General features: G+C 42.0%; 2 protein-coding genes across 2 annotated transcripts; both read left to right on the top strand.

Moving 5' to 3' along the window:
* Nucleotides 1-253: 253 nt before the first annotated feature.
* Nucleotides 254-2,616, top strand: birc5a (baculoviral IAP repeat containing 5a). The gene is made up of 4 exons (XM_069664990.1): nt 254-459; nt 1,295-1,404; nt 2,016-2,133; nt 2,367-2,616. The coding sequence occupies exons 1-4, from the start codon at nt 352-354 to the stop codon at nt 2,457-2,459; spliced, it is 429 nt and encodes a 142-aa protein (XP_069521091.1). The 5' UTR covers nt 254-351; the 3' UTR covers nt 2,460-2,616.
* A 552-nt stretch (nt 2,617-3,168) lies between these two features.
* Nucleotides 3,169-13,571, top strand: tmem235b (transmembrane protein 235b). Its single transcript, XM_069665055.1, has 4 exons — nt 3,169-3,346; nt 3,476-3,556; nt 3,668-3,805; nt 12,899-13,571. The coding sequence occupies exons 1-4, from the start codon at nt 3,169-3,171 to the stop codon at nt 13,126-13,128; spliced, it is 627 nt and encodes a 208-aa protein (XP_069521156.1). The 3' UTR covers nt 13,129-13,571.
* The last annotated feature ends 1,413 nt before the right edge of the window (nt 13,572-14,984 follow it).

Raw genomic sequence — 14,984 nt, 5'->3', positions numbered from 1 at the left:
TGAAAAATCTGTCTTGGCTCAGCAAAGCGGACAGAAGACAATAGTAAGGTGATCTCCCAGTCTTCGTCTAAAAGCAATTTAAATTAAAAATATATATAGTTTTTCGGTTTGTTTTAGCACCATTTCTGCTTTGACAACTGGGTGGCGCACCTGTAATGTTTTCATATTGTCAATCCACGAAGAAGAAGAAGAAAAATACAGGATGCACGTGACTTTCATCAGCCAATCAAAACAGTGGAAGCCAACACTCACCGAAATTTGAAAACACCCTGCTTTAGCTCAGTGGCTCTAGTTTCTGCTGATACGCAGCTTCAAGCTAAAGTTGTTGGTATTCATTTTAACACAAATACAATGGAGCCATTAAACGAAGAGGATTTTAAAATGTATTTTTTCGAGAACAGACTCAAAACTTTTGAGGGGTGGCCTTTCGACGAGGACTGTAACTGCACCCCGGAGAATGTAAGTGAACGTTTAAAACGGTCGGCCTCTGCTCCGCTTAGCAAGGTCTCATTTAGCATCGCTAGCTTATACAAAAAAACATCAATATTCAAATCAAAGAAGCTGTAATTTCACCAAGTGGTTGTTTGTGACTTTAGAGAGCTCTTTGGCAAATCCCGCGGGGTATTTGAAAAGCGAAATGTTACAGTAACATTTAATGGGTAAGCTAGCAAGGGCATAATTTAACATTGAACGTGTTGTTGCTAATATAGCTGTTAAAATAATTGTCAAGCTAATGTTAGCTTGGCCCAGGGCCCAATGTAACATGGCAGGTAGCTTGTTTTGTGTATCAGTCCCTTATCTAAAGATACCTAAATTTCCATACCATAGTGTAACAACAACAACTGACATATTTAGTTCTGAACCTGCTATAATTTTCATCAAAGAGTATAATGTTCCTCATTAATCCAGTGGTCTACAAATTGCCAGATGAATAGTGAAGAATGCCTTAAACATTAGGCATTTATCATTTGTTTATAAGATTTTTTTTCTTACTTATATTTCCAAACTATAAAAGCTTCCATTTCTAATTATACAAAACAGAGAGAAGCAGCAGGTCCTTTAATTAAAAGGCTGGAGCTAAATAATATTTTTAGTTTTTGCTTAAAAAATGACTGAAATGATTAAACTATTATCAAAGTAGTTGAAAAACTGATCACTTAGTTTACTTATTATTTCAGTTTGGGATATTTTTGCTTGATAATGTTGAAATATTTAAACTTTGTGACCAATTCTCTGTTTTATTCAAAGGCAAAAAAAGTAAAAGATTACCCATTGTGTCTGTCTGTTTCTCCAGATGGCCAAAGCTGGCTTCATTCACACCCCGTCAGAAAACAGCCCAGACATCGCCATGTGTTTCTTCTGCCTCAAAGAGCTGGAGGGCTGGGAGCCAGAGGATGACCCCCTGTAAGATACCCACATTAGTCAGCCCATGGGACAAAAAATGCAAATATAAGCAGAGGAGATTTTACAGCTTAATTTTCCCCATCTTACTTTTCTTATTAGTCAAATCCCCTAGAGAAATAGGTTGGTGTAGCAACACATGTAATATGATTCAGCTAAGTAATTGGACAAAAGGCTCACAAAAAGCTGTGCAAGTACATTACAAAAACAAATCAAAATGTTAGTTGTAATGTAAAATATTTGAGGCACATATACCTCAACCTTCTTTTCCTATTATAAATCAAGCTTCACAAGCACTGGCTCCCTTAATATATTGCAAATGTGTGTACATTTTCAATACAATTATTTGACAGAAATGTAATCCGCTCTCTTGAAATGCTGACATTTTCCCCTTTCTGGCTGATGGGTAAAACATATCCTCCAGTGAAGTAAGACTAGACTAAGAGCTGTTTACTTCAGCATTCATTTCTTAGTTTAAAATGTTATAAAGCACATTTGGTGTGTGAGTTTTCTTTATACCTCTGTTTCATTTCTATTGAAGTTTTCTGATGTATCTGAACGTGCACAATTAGATATTTTTCCTCCATCATCACTCTCTCTTGTTCTATTTCCAGAAAGGAGCACAAATCTCATTCATCCTCGTGTCAATTCATCAGCCTGAAGAAGAAAGTAGAAGAGCTGACAGTGGAGGAATTCTTCAAACTACAGAAAGAGAGGCACAAGTTCATCATTGTACGTTCATCAGCGGACTTCATCATTAAATTTGATTAGTTACTGACACGCAAGATGCATAATTTAATCAGCTGACTGTTAAAAATGAAATATAACAAAGTAACTGTGACGTGTTTTACAATCTCATGGTTCCATTCACATGTCTGAAAAGTGAATTGATTGCACACAGAGACCAACATCTACAAAAGCTTCAGCATCATTTCTCATCCATATTTCATTTCCTCCTCTCGCAGAACAAATCGTGTAACGAGGCAATCACCAAGTTTGAGGAGGCAGCCAAGTTGAGAAGGGCGGATATCCTCAAGACAGCCATGGAGGAAGAGTGACACGAGAATGAGATGCTGATGAATGAGAGGGGTGGCGTGCCCGAGAGCGACTTTGAACACTTTTCTGTCTCCTTTTGTCTTCTTTGTTTTTCTGTCATCTTTTTAAATCTTCTATGTTCATGTAATGTAATGTCATTTTATTCATTAAACTTGATCTCTTTGATTACCCTGTTGTGTATGTATTGAAATGTAGCATCTTGGTGAAACTAGCAGAAGGAAAACTACAATCCTACACCAAAAAGGACTTACTATTTATTTTGTTTCTGTTATGTAATCTTTACAATGAAACTCTTTGCTCGTTTACCAACCAGGTGGAAGATTATCATAATGTATCCCTATTAAAACGCAGCCGACAGTGTAGTCTCCCCATGTCTCTATTTTGTCTCCCTCTCTTGCGTAAACATGCGTCTCCCGCATAAACCCAAGTCCCTCCCAGACAGAAGCTGCTGCTCAGTGAAGCTCTCAACATCCGCGTGCAGCTTTGTGCCTTCATTCACCCTGCCAAGGATTAGTCCATCTCTATTCTTTAGATTTTAATCACTGCCTCCACGGGGGAGCTTTTATTAACCACAGCCCCATTGTAATGTGGACTGCTTTCTGCATCCTGTAATCAGCGTAGTCGTTTAAAAGACTGGATCAACACTAGAAGATTCGGCGTTACGCACGAGTAGAAGCCGTTACGCGTGGATTAAAGCATCACCTATGCAGGATGAAGGTTACCTTTGGGTGTCTGGTGGTCGCAGCCGGAATCTGCGGCCTCTTGAGCTTCGCTTTTTTGGCGACTTCTCTCGGAACCGAGTATTGGTACATTATAGAGATGAATCCTGTGAACACGAGCGACTTTGAGGACATGAGTTCGCACTCGGGTCTGTGGAGCATCAATGAAGGTAAGCTCCCCTATTGATTGGTATTTCATCGAAAATTCAAGCTGAGTTTTTTAAAAAAACAAAACCTTTATTAGTTATGAAGTCACATTGCAAATGTGTACTTTTACCCGTTTGTATTGCGCCATCCAGGTGGGAAGCTGCAATCAGACTCTATTGATTCCTTCATATCTGACTACTCCAAGTACTCTGAGACTGAGCTGCACATGCTGAGTGAGTGCTCATCATAACACACACTCTGCCAATCAAGTTTAAATGTCTAGACAGCCATAACTCCACACATGCTCCCTCTATCTTTCTGTCTGTGTGTGTGTGTATACACAGACATGCACAGTGCCATAGTGGTGGTGCTCCCCCTCAGCCTGGTTCTGCTGCTGATAGGAGGCATCTGTGGCCTGGTCAGCTCCCTGGCCCGCAGCCCTGTCCTCCTCACCGGCACGGCCTCCTACTTCTTCATCTGCAGTAAGTTCACCTCCTTTACATTTGAAGTCTTGTGCTAAGCAAAGCCCAGGAGTCAAGCTGTTTCGCCTTATTGTGAGCTTGTAGGTGATGTCATCGAGGAAATGAAAAGGGGAAACACTTAGAAGGAGAGGTGTTTTGTGCGCCCACTAAGACAATTTAGCAGCTTATCAGGGATCCATTAAAAGAAAGGCCACAACTCCCAGTGGCACTCATGCACCAAGATTAATTAGTGTGACTAGTGCAGTCCTGGCATTGAATACATTTAAGAGCTTACAAAGAGAGAATAACAGGCTCCCTTCTGCACAATGTTGCCGGTGCAGTCTCACAATTATTAACAATTGACTGGGTTTTTATACAGAAGAAATGCATCTCTTAATAGATTTTACATTCAGCGGCGGGTCAAACATTACACATTATTGCCATTTAGTCGTAGTAAAGACTGGCTGTGTCACAGTAGTTGCAGGAGAGAGGTAGGCATCAATGCGATTCTGCTTCGGATCATTTAATTCTGTATTGAGCAAAGCAGGGGCCATTAGGTGGTGGTATAATGGAGAGAACAGCCCATTGTCCACACGCACATGCTGCTAAAGATCATTTCAATCAAATAGCTCTATGTGAGGTGAGGAACAGTATGCCTCAGATGTGTGAATATACAATGTTCTCGCCCTTTTCTTTTCATTATAGGCAGGATTTTCCACACTTACTTTTAGTGCGCAGAAGTAGCTGTGAATGAAAAAGTACTACTCTACTTAAAACTATTTTTCTTATGGTTTGATTTAGTCCCACAAAACTATTTGAGTCAAGTAATATGATTTTTGCAATGCAGTTAATAATACATAATGTCATACAAATGACTGCAAGGTCTGTTTTTAGATGGATTCTTTTGTGGTGCTGATGGAAACAGAACAATCTAAATGAGAGTTAAGTTTTATGGGCAAAGTTTGGCAGCAAAGCAAGGCCGTGTGGTTTACTTGAGCAGACGGGAGCCCTTCATCTGCAGGTCGGAAACTGACCACAGTTATAGTTATTGACCTCATGAGGGCAGAGCGACTGGCGTTTATTACCACCAGACTGACTGACTGTTGGAATTAGCCATATTGGTTATGTATGCATGAACAGGCAGGTGAGTTTTAGAGTGTGTGTGTGTGTGTGTGTGTGTGTGTGTGTGTGTGTGTGTGTGTGTGCCGCCTGTTCTAACAGTAGAGCTCCATCCTGCTCTCTGTCGGCTGGGTTATGAGCTATAATTGATCTGTGGGGAGGAACTGCAGCAAATTAAAATTGCTTTGGAAAGGACTAAATCCCAAATTTGATTCTGCATGACGTTATTTGTTTCATTTCATAGCACCTTTAATTTCACTTTATTTGTGAACTCGTAAACGGTTGAACTCGTAAATGCCTTCTGTGACCTGCACGAGCAAATATGTCGACATGAGTCAGCTACAAAAAGATTATAAATGTGTGATAGATGATATATACTGTATATATATTTTATATATGCAATACCCCTAAACAGACACGGTATTTACTGTATGTCAATTTATACTAATATAAAACAAAAATAGTACCTAATATATATGCATATGCATATGACGCCCTGTGGGCCCACCACTTACAGGGATTGGCATGGGGGTCGGGTGCAACTGAAGCAGGGCAGCAGGCAGACGGGAACCTTGTGGTGCTGATCTGAGGAGGGAACCAGAGTTGGTACGGGAGGTGTTATCAACTAGATGTTGTTGGGCTTACATCCATGCGCCGCTGTGTTGGAGGTGTCCCCGGAGAACGATGCGAATGCACGTTGCAGAGAGGAAGGCTCTGACTGTGGTATGTGCTTACGCACCAAACGGCAGTTCAGAGTATGCGGCCTTCTTGGAGTCTCTGGGCAGAGTCCTGGAAAGGGTTCCACCTGGGGACTCCATAGTTCCACTTCGGAAATTCAGTCCTAACTTGGGGGCTGATAGAAAAACCTGGAGGGGGCTGATTGGGAAGAAACAGCCTGTCTGATCTGAACCTGAGTGTGTTTTGTTATTGAAGTTCTGTGGTAGTCATGGATTGGCCATAATGAACACCATGTTCAAGCATAGGGTGATCTATTAGTGTGCCTGGTACCGGAACACCCTAGGCCAAAGATTGATGAGCGACTTTGTTGTATCATCAGATCTGTGGCCGCATGTCATGGACAGTCCAGTGTTATGGCCATGTTTAAAGCCTTTATTGTGAAAGCAGCTGCTAGAAGTTGGTGTCAAAAGGTTACTGGTGCCTGTCGTGGCAGAACATGTTACTGGACACCAGCAGTGAAGTAAGCCGTTGGGCTGAAGAAGGAGGCCTTTCAGGCTTTGTTAGCACAGTGGTCTCCGGAGTCAGGGGACAGGTACTATGTGACTAGGATGGCTGAAGCTTTGGTGGTTGCAAAAGCAAAAACAAGTGTGTGAGAGGAGTTCGGGAAGGCTGTGGAGAAGGACTGGTTGGCCTCAAGGAAGTTCTGGTAGGGGTATTTACCAGGGGTGGAGAACTGTTGACCCGGACTGGGGGTATTGTTGAGTCGTGGACTGAACACGTTGAGGAACTCCTGAATCCAACCAACATGTCCTCCAATGAGGAGGCAGAGTCATGGGAGTTTGTTTGGAGAAGTCCTATGATCGTGCCCCCCGGGAGTCATGGGGGGTACTGTGGGAAAGGGACTGTGTTCACATCCTCGGCGCAAAGTCAAACTCGTTTCCAGTGGGTGTTTGTCGCCGCCAGGGTTGTCCCTTGTAACCGATTCTGTTTGTGATTTTCATTGACAGGATCTCAATTTGCAGACGATGTAGTTCTGTTGGCCTCATCAAGCTGTGACCTCCAGCAGGCACTGAGGGCGGTTTGAAGCTGAGTGTGAAGCAGCTGGGAGTCTGACGCAATGGTTCTCTGCCAGAAAACGGTGGATTTCTCTCTCTGAGTGGAGAGTGAGCCACTGCCTCAAGTGAAAGCGTCTCAGTGTTCATGTGCGAGGGTAAAGTGGATCATGAGATTGACGGGTTGGTGCAGCATCAGTAGTGATGCAGGCGTTGTACCGGACTGTCGTGGTAAAGAGGGACCTGAGCCTTTAGGCAGAACTTTCAAATTACCAGTGTACTTTCCAACCATCACCAAAGGTCATCGGACATCAGGAGGTAGCTGAGGAGTAGAGGCGCTACTTTTTGTCATCGAAAGGAGCCAGTTGAGGTGGTATGGGCATCTGATATTGGATGCCCCCTGGGCACCTCCTGCTTGATGTTTTCATGTCCACCTGGGAGGAGACCTTACGGTAGACCCAGAGCTCGCTGGAAGAATTATACATCCCATCCAGCCTGGGAACGCCTCAGGATCCCTGACAAGAAGTTGTAAAACATTGCTGGGGAAAGAGGGACATCTAGGTTAACCTTAGCCTGCTGCCATCGCGACCGCGGGTAAGCAGAAGAAAACGGATGAATGGATGCCACAGTTAGTGGTGGACAAAGTACACAACTTCATTACTTGAGTCAAAGTAGAGATCCACCTGGTCAAATATTACTCCAATACAAGTGAAAGTTTCTCAGTCTCAATGTGGAATAAAACAAATGTTTAGCTACCTCGACATGCTTTCTCAGGTTGGACGGCGAATTGACGTCCTCCTTCTCTGCCATAGCCATGGTTACCACCACTAAATGAACTGAGTGGCGTTTGCTCTACGTTCAACCATGGATAACAAAATAATGTGTTTTTCCTACTATATTTCTCCTCGATAGTAATTTGAAGGCCTAATAAATCAGGTCAGTTCAGGTTACTGAGAGAGGTAAATAGCCATTGAAGCTATAATGTTAATCTTGGTATTTTTATTTGTGTGCAGAAACATGGTGTCTTGACATCTGGATCCTTTGCGTGTTCTCAAGGCAACGCGTGCTAACGTCCATAAAGCAGACCTTGTGATGGACAAACACGTAATTAAAGGGCTTTTTATAGTCTCCCTTTAATTAGCAGCACATGGAAATGTGTTGAGTGGAATAAAGACTTAAATTAGATTACAGTCTTCTTGTGAACTTGTTGACTGTCCTGCTTTTAAAATACCTCGCCCTCCTCGGTCTACAGGCTTTCGTCTTTCTTTGGTGGTCTTTGTTTTCCGGCACATCTTTGTTCATCAGATTTCTGCTGCTCGGGATTAATTAGCTCGATTCTGCAGGAAGTGTTTTTTAATTAGAGTTTAGCACCTGAGTATTTTCTGAGTGCATCTTCAGTCAGCGTTTATCGTGTTAACAAACCTCCAACACAAAGGGGAAATTGTGCGTTTATATGAGAAGTGAGAGGATGAGAACAAAATAATGGCTAATTACAGACTGAAGTCTGTGTGTCTAGACAGCATGTATAGATGTCTGTATACGTTGTGTTTAATAGGAACTGATAATTAGAATTCTCTCAACTGCTTCGCTCTTCTTGCAGCTACCTTCACAACAACCATTAAAACCCTAAATGAGTCTGTTTCTTGGCTCCCTGCAGAGTCTCTCACTGCTTCATTGTTACTTCATTTACAGTGTGATCTCAGGTTTCCTCTGAAATGAGAACATTTACGAAGTGCTTCAGTGTCGACAGCCAATCCACACTTCTAAAGCAGAAGTACATGTTGTCATTAAAGTTTTCTATCTGACTATTATTGCTGTTGCGTTCCGTAGTTGTACTTTTTAGTGAATATATGGTAAATAATTTGATGCAGTTGTGGCACAGCGATAGAGTGGGTTGCCGGCGGTTCAGTCCGAAGCTCCTTATGCTTACTTATCAAAGCATCCTTGAACCCCAAATTGCTCCCAGTGTGTGTAAATAACTAGCTGCTTCATGGCTTTGCATGGCACTACATAAGTGTATGTGAAAGGGTGAATGTGACATGTAAAGTGTTAGCAGCGCTAAAAAGGTCAGATATAAGTGCAGTCCCTTTTTACTAATTAACGAGGCGTTCAAATGTCAGAAAATCCTGAACAAGACTTTAAGAGTAGATTTTAGCTTGATGCTAATGTCGCATGCTAACATTTTAGCCTTGAGCGGTTAATGTGTCAACCTAACTTTTATGTGTGCAGTTTAGCACTCGACACAGAAATGACTGTACAAGGACACATTATACATTGTATAAAGGAGTATTATAAGTTTTGCAGCCACCTTTAAAAGTCAGAAACTAGACACATTAACATTTTGACCTGATGATGGTGCCAGAGGAAAAGTCAGGGAACTCACTGAAGGTTTTTGTCTTATGGGGAACATGAATGTCTGTACCGGTTTGGAGAGTATGATATTCGAGCAAAGTGACCAGCAAGTGGCAGTGCACAAGAGAAAAATATTCCCTCTACAATTTATTCAGTTAACAGCCTTTTCTCAACAGTGAACTCATAAAGTGCATAATAAATGCAGCGACTGTAGGGCTCATCAAGTTTCAAGAATGTAGCTGGATGACCCAATTAGTGTATACATGAAGTGTGAATACAGTACACTGCTGCTGCACGCACGTCATAGGAAACCCATGTCCTTCAAAATAAAGGGCAGCGTCGACTTTTTGTCACAACTTTCCTTTTTTCTAGCACACATCGACCTCAACGACCCACTGAAAACAGTTCAGCGACCCACTTCTGGGTCCCGGCCCACCAGTCGAGAACCACGGCCATAGCCTGCATAAAAAGATGGACAACATGACAGCTCCCTAAAAGTGAAGCCAAAACATCTCTATCATGTTAAAGCCCCTGTAAACCCAAATCCACAAAATCCTTCTAACTGTGTAATTTAGGGTCTTATGTACACACTAGTACGCATCTTAAAAGTTATAGAAATTAGTTTTAATCCAAACTCGAGTGATTGCCATTCTTTCTTTGTTAACTTCCCTGATGCTGGGGTTAAATTGGGCGTGGTTATGTATGATATTTGTAACGTCATAAATTTCTTTGAACCAATCAACCGCAGTTGCCCCGCCCTCACAGGTGCAATAACACTTCTCGGCTCACGCTCAATCTTCCTCTCTGAGTCTGAGCTAACTTGTGTCCACATACCTTTGAACGTCTCTGCACATACCTGTTGTAATTACCTACCTAATGATCGCCTTTTTCGCCCCTCATGCCTGTGTGTGCTGTCCCCGGGTGCACATCCACCATCTGAGATGACAACGTGTCATTCTTTTATTTTGTAAATGCAGCGGTCTTGGAGAAGCAGCAGTGTTTCCGCTAAATACATTTAGTGAATTGTTGCAGCCGCTGCTTCAGAAGTTGTAATTAAACGACTGTTTGGAGATTTCCGCTTCAAATCAATGATTGTCCATCCTCTCCACACTGAGGAAGACCACTGAAACAGTGAACTCGCGAAGTCTTGGCAACCAAATAAACAACAGCGGGACCAGTTTACTTCTAACGGCAAAAGAGGGTCCGCTCCGTAGCGGGGCCAGTAGCGGTGCAGGTGTGTTCGGGTGACTGAAGCAAACTGGTCAATCAACATGGGATCTGCCACGCCTACACAGTCCTGAGAAATGGTCTGAATAGCCAAATGAGCTGTTTTTCAAGAGGATTTTCTAGTGTTTCTGAACATTTATTTTCACAACCCACCGATTGCTACTGCGCAGCTCTTGCTCCGAATGACGTCACCAACGCAAGATGGCAGCGCCTGTCTCAGGAGGTTTTTTGGCTTCAATTTGTACAATGAGAGCAGATGGAGACATCCATATTTATATACAGTCATTGGTCTGTACCAAGTTTCTCAGCTATCCTATCGAATAGTCGTTTAGACATCTCACTCAAAACCACTTATATCACCCTCTGGAATTCTCTAGGAAAAGGGGAGCACAAATGTCGCTAGAACTCCTCTGGGGACCATAGAGACTAATAGTTGTTGAGATGTATCAGTTTGGACCATAGTACTGGGCAAACCTATAGATCAAACTGATCGACACGCTGATGATGTTTGCATGAAAACATCCAAATACCAAAGAAATTCAGTTTCCTTTCAGATAAGATAAAAAAGCAGGCGTAACCTCAGATTGAAGAAGCTGGTTCCTGTCAATTCTTGTTGTTTTGACTCTTGAAGCCGCTCACTTTTTTAATTTGAAAATCAATTATTCAGTAGCAGTAGCTCTGCATGTCAGGTATGTGAGTTAGTTTCCTGTCTGCCTCTCCCTTTGTGCATCTCAGCTTCTCTGAACTGTGTTAGCATCACATGCAGCTCCCTCATCATCCTCGGAGCTCGCAGCACCTCGGGGTGTGATTGTAATAAAGCGATTATTAGTCCCACCCTGGGTTGCCTCTGCGCTCCACTTGCATCCTCTTAAAACCAGTAGCAAGCCATCAGAATTAAAAGGGTTTCCAATAGCAACACTGTGTGAAACTAGAGGGTTTGTGTGTGAGTGGCTCAGCCTGGTCTCTGATGACACAGATGGTGTGTAAGCAGACAGCACATACGTCAGTATATTTCCTCTGTCTCACAATATGAGATTTGGGGAATATAATGGCTGGATGATATTGTCGGGTGTGACTGATGAGCTCTCTGCACGGAGCGCTGACTGGTAATAATTTCCGCTTTATAATTGCTTCTTTTTTGCCTTAAAAAGTCTCAAATGTTTCTGCTTTATAAACAGGGGCGTGTCGTTTTTCACTAAGGTGGCCCAGCTGGGGCTCTGACTTACGAAGCTCTATAGCTATATAGCTCACATGTTTTAATTATATAAAGCTTTATATTATGGGGGCAGGCACACAGTCACTGAACTTAACTTCTCAGTCAGGTTCTGGCTTGTTAGCTTATACGTTTACTTCAGCCAGTGCTCAGGAGTCAGGATTGTTGTTGGCAGAGATGTGGACTTGAGACTTGGTGACTTGGACTCGAGTCGACTCGAGTCACTGTTTTGATGACTTGTGACTTGACAAAAAATAACTGATTTGAGACTCGACCTGGACTTGCGACTTAATGAGACCTGACTTGAGGCATGATGACTCGGATGACTTGCGTGTGTTCATAAGTTTGAATGTTCGCTGTTAAATATAAAATGATAGAATTCAATGTTGTCAAGTTTCTGTCTAACAAGTATGTACGCAGCGCAAACTGGGAATCATGATTGGACGACTCAAAAAGCACCCCGGTATGTGATTGTCATGATTGGCTGTCAGTCAAACTCCTCGCTATGGCAACACGCAACATCAAAGCCCCCCGCTGCCTGATGTTTTCCCCCAAAGAGAAGCCTCATCAGTCGTACTCGTTACTACTCAATGCAGTCTCAGAGCAGACCATCATCATGGCTGCGTCTGTGCCGAGATAATATAGATACAATTCATTGTCATACTTTTTGAACAGGTTATATAAATTGGTCAATAATATCATTATTAGACGAGCTACTAACACCTTGTCTTTTCTCTTTATAAAGACCAGATACTACAGGTAAGAGTGCTGGATCTTGGGTGGAAAAAAGTGACTTGACTTGGGACTTGACTTTCCTTAACTAAGGACTGGACTTGACTGGACTTGACTTGACGTGCTCAAGAAAAAATGACTCAAGACTCGCTTGAGACTTACTTGGGACTTGAGCAAAGATGACTCGGTCACAACACTGGTTGTTGGTTTCCCACTGGAGAGCTTACAGCAGACCGTTGATGAGAAGAGGTTATTAAAAGGTTATTTCAAGAGTCCTGGTTCGTTTGCTGCTCTGAACTGTGGTCAGTCACCACCACAAACAGAATCTCCTCTGTGGAAAACATGAGGGTGAAGCTCTTCACACACCAAGGATTCAGCCACGGATGAGGACATTGATAGCTTGGCGTTTGCTCGCCCCTCTACAGCTCCATGCTCTCATCTAAATATGGTAACTTCTGGCTCCAGCAAACCAAGATGGCGGTTTGGCGGTCACTCAAGGCTTCAATATGCAGTCAAGAAACCAATGGGTGATGCCATGTCATGTTCATTATTTATACAGTCCCCATCTAACTATTCAGATAACTAATCATAGTTTATGGGGTGATCAATATATAATATCAGGGGGGCCCATGCCACCCCAGAAGAACCCCTGGAAACAGGGGAATCTGCCTTCCCATGAACAGATGGCCTTGATAGCACTCAACCAGTAATATTTCTTCCTGTGTCTGGATGTCCCTGCAGGTCTGCTGACGCTGTGTGGAGTGAGCCTCTACATCATGTACTCTCAGCAGGCCCTGGCAGAGACGGAGAGGCAGGTGGGTCCGGAGGGCCTGGCCTACATTCACACCTCGTTCGGCTGGTCTCTGGATCTCGCCTGGCTCTCATACAGCCTGGAGCTGCTCGTCAGCGTGCTGCTGCTTATAGCTGCTCGAATGGCCAAACTGCAGCACAGCAGTCCCACCATGGCCTGACACGAGGCTCTAGAACATTCAGGAGGCAGATTGAACTGAACTGATCGGGTTCTGCTTTAGAACAAGGTAGCAAACAAATACATAGGATTGTTTGGACTGTTTTAAAAAAGTGTTTTAGAAGTTTAATGTCCTGAAATATGCTTCAGACTGGGGACTGAGATGATGTTTGTAAATAAAGAAGAGAACTTACCAACTTGACTAACTACGCCATCTTGTGGTGAGAATTGAAGTTGCTCCTCACGTCCTGCGCCTCACCTCACTGATTGTCTTACTTTAGCTATTAAATCTGTGCCAAACTGAATCGACAAGCTCACAGTTTAAGATAAAAAAAAACGTCAATTTAAATATAGATAATTTTTTAATTCTCACATTAAAATATTTTCATATTTTAAGTAAGCTGTATTTTATTTTGCATTTTGACACATAAGCTAAACTTAAAGGTGTTAATTGTGCCATCATAATATATTTTTCATTAAAAATGTGTAACAAATGTTGGCTAACGATCAATTATAATCCACACATGAACGGCAGACTAATGTTGCTCCTAATGTGTGCATGTTACATGCTCGCATACCATGGCGTATTACTAGTCCTGAGCAGGTCATCAATTACACGCGTCTCTATTCTTTATTATGCCTTTTTTATGTTACACATATGAGCAGTGTCTTTGTTATATGATTCTGATCCGAAGGCTCATAAGACTTTCTTAAGTAAATATTCTGAAGAACATTTCAGATTCTAATTTTAAGTATGATAACAAAGGTCGATTACCAAATGTTTTTTTCCTGCACATATTTCCACTCACATTTGGCTGTTTTTCACAGCGGAAAGAGAGAAGCTTTTCATAACTTTGCTGTCTCCCTTTTTTTCCTACGCTGTTTGTTGCAAAATGGCAACATTTGCCCACAAAGAAAGTACAAAGCTGAAACTTGAAGACAGAAAAACCTTTTCATGTCTCAAAATAGCAGCACGGAGACTGGGAGATTTATTTTGAAGGTCAAAGGCAGTTTGAATATTTGACTTTTGAGTGGGAGGTAACCTTCAACTGGATTTTTGCCAACATATGAACCTCATGTTTCTCAAAAATGTCAAGTTTAAACAACAAAATATGAGCCAAACTTTATCGCTATCTCGAACCAAGAGAAAAATCTATTTCCTTCAGATGATGGCCCTAAAAAAACACCAAAATGAAAAGCACAAAGCAGCTTTATGTTTGTTTCTTTTACTTTAAATAAAGAACAAAAGACATTTTTTGTGTTTTGAGACTTCTTATCTGCTGCTAGCTAGTCTGCATGTCGCCCTCTCTCTTTCATATGTTCTTCCAAAAGAAATTGTTACCGCAAACTGATCAATCAGTGTCCTTTTTAATGAGATGAGATCCTCCATGCTCATTCAATACATCACAGTGCTTTTAGAAAACGACACAGACGGGCTGTCAGTTCATTTATACAGAAATTAAAAAATGTCCAAAATGCATAAAACAAACTATTCAGTCATTTCATGATACAGTGTTTAAACAACAGGATAGGCTCTAAAAGGTGATAATACATTCACTACATCACTGAAAATAACAAGGCTGTAACAGAGACACCAGAGGGGGGTACTATGAAGCAAGTATGACATATCAGCGCACCCCAAAAGCCCCAAATTATGTGTATTAACTTTCTTGTTAACCCAGGGTTTTTTACCAAAAAATGATCACCTGCCTCAAACTTCAGTCTTGTTGTAAAAAGGAAAATAAAAAAAGAAACACAGTTGCTGCAAAAAAAGGACTTAGGAGAAAGGACTTAACGTGTAACTGCATGAGTGACTGATTTATTTTACCACTCTAGGAATTCCCAGTGTTTCCAGTGTAT

This window comes from Semicossyphus pulcher, unplaced genomic scaffold, assembly GCF_022749685.1.
Source record: "Semicossyphus pulcher isolate SPU_LCO1_2020_fin unplaced genomic scaffold, fSemPul1.0.p SCAF_16, whole genome shotgun sequence".
Lineage (NCBI taxonomy): Eukaryota > Metazoa > Chordata > Actinopteri > Labriformes > Labridae > Semicossyphus > Semicossyphus pulcher.
Note: the sequence above shows the minus strand (reverse complement) of the source record. Positions and strands in the feature narration are given on the sequence as shown.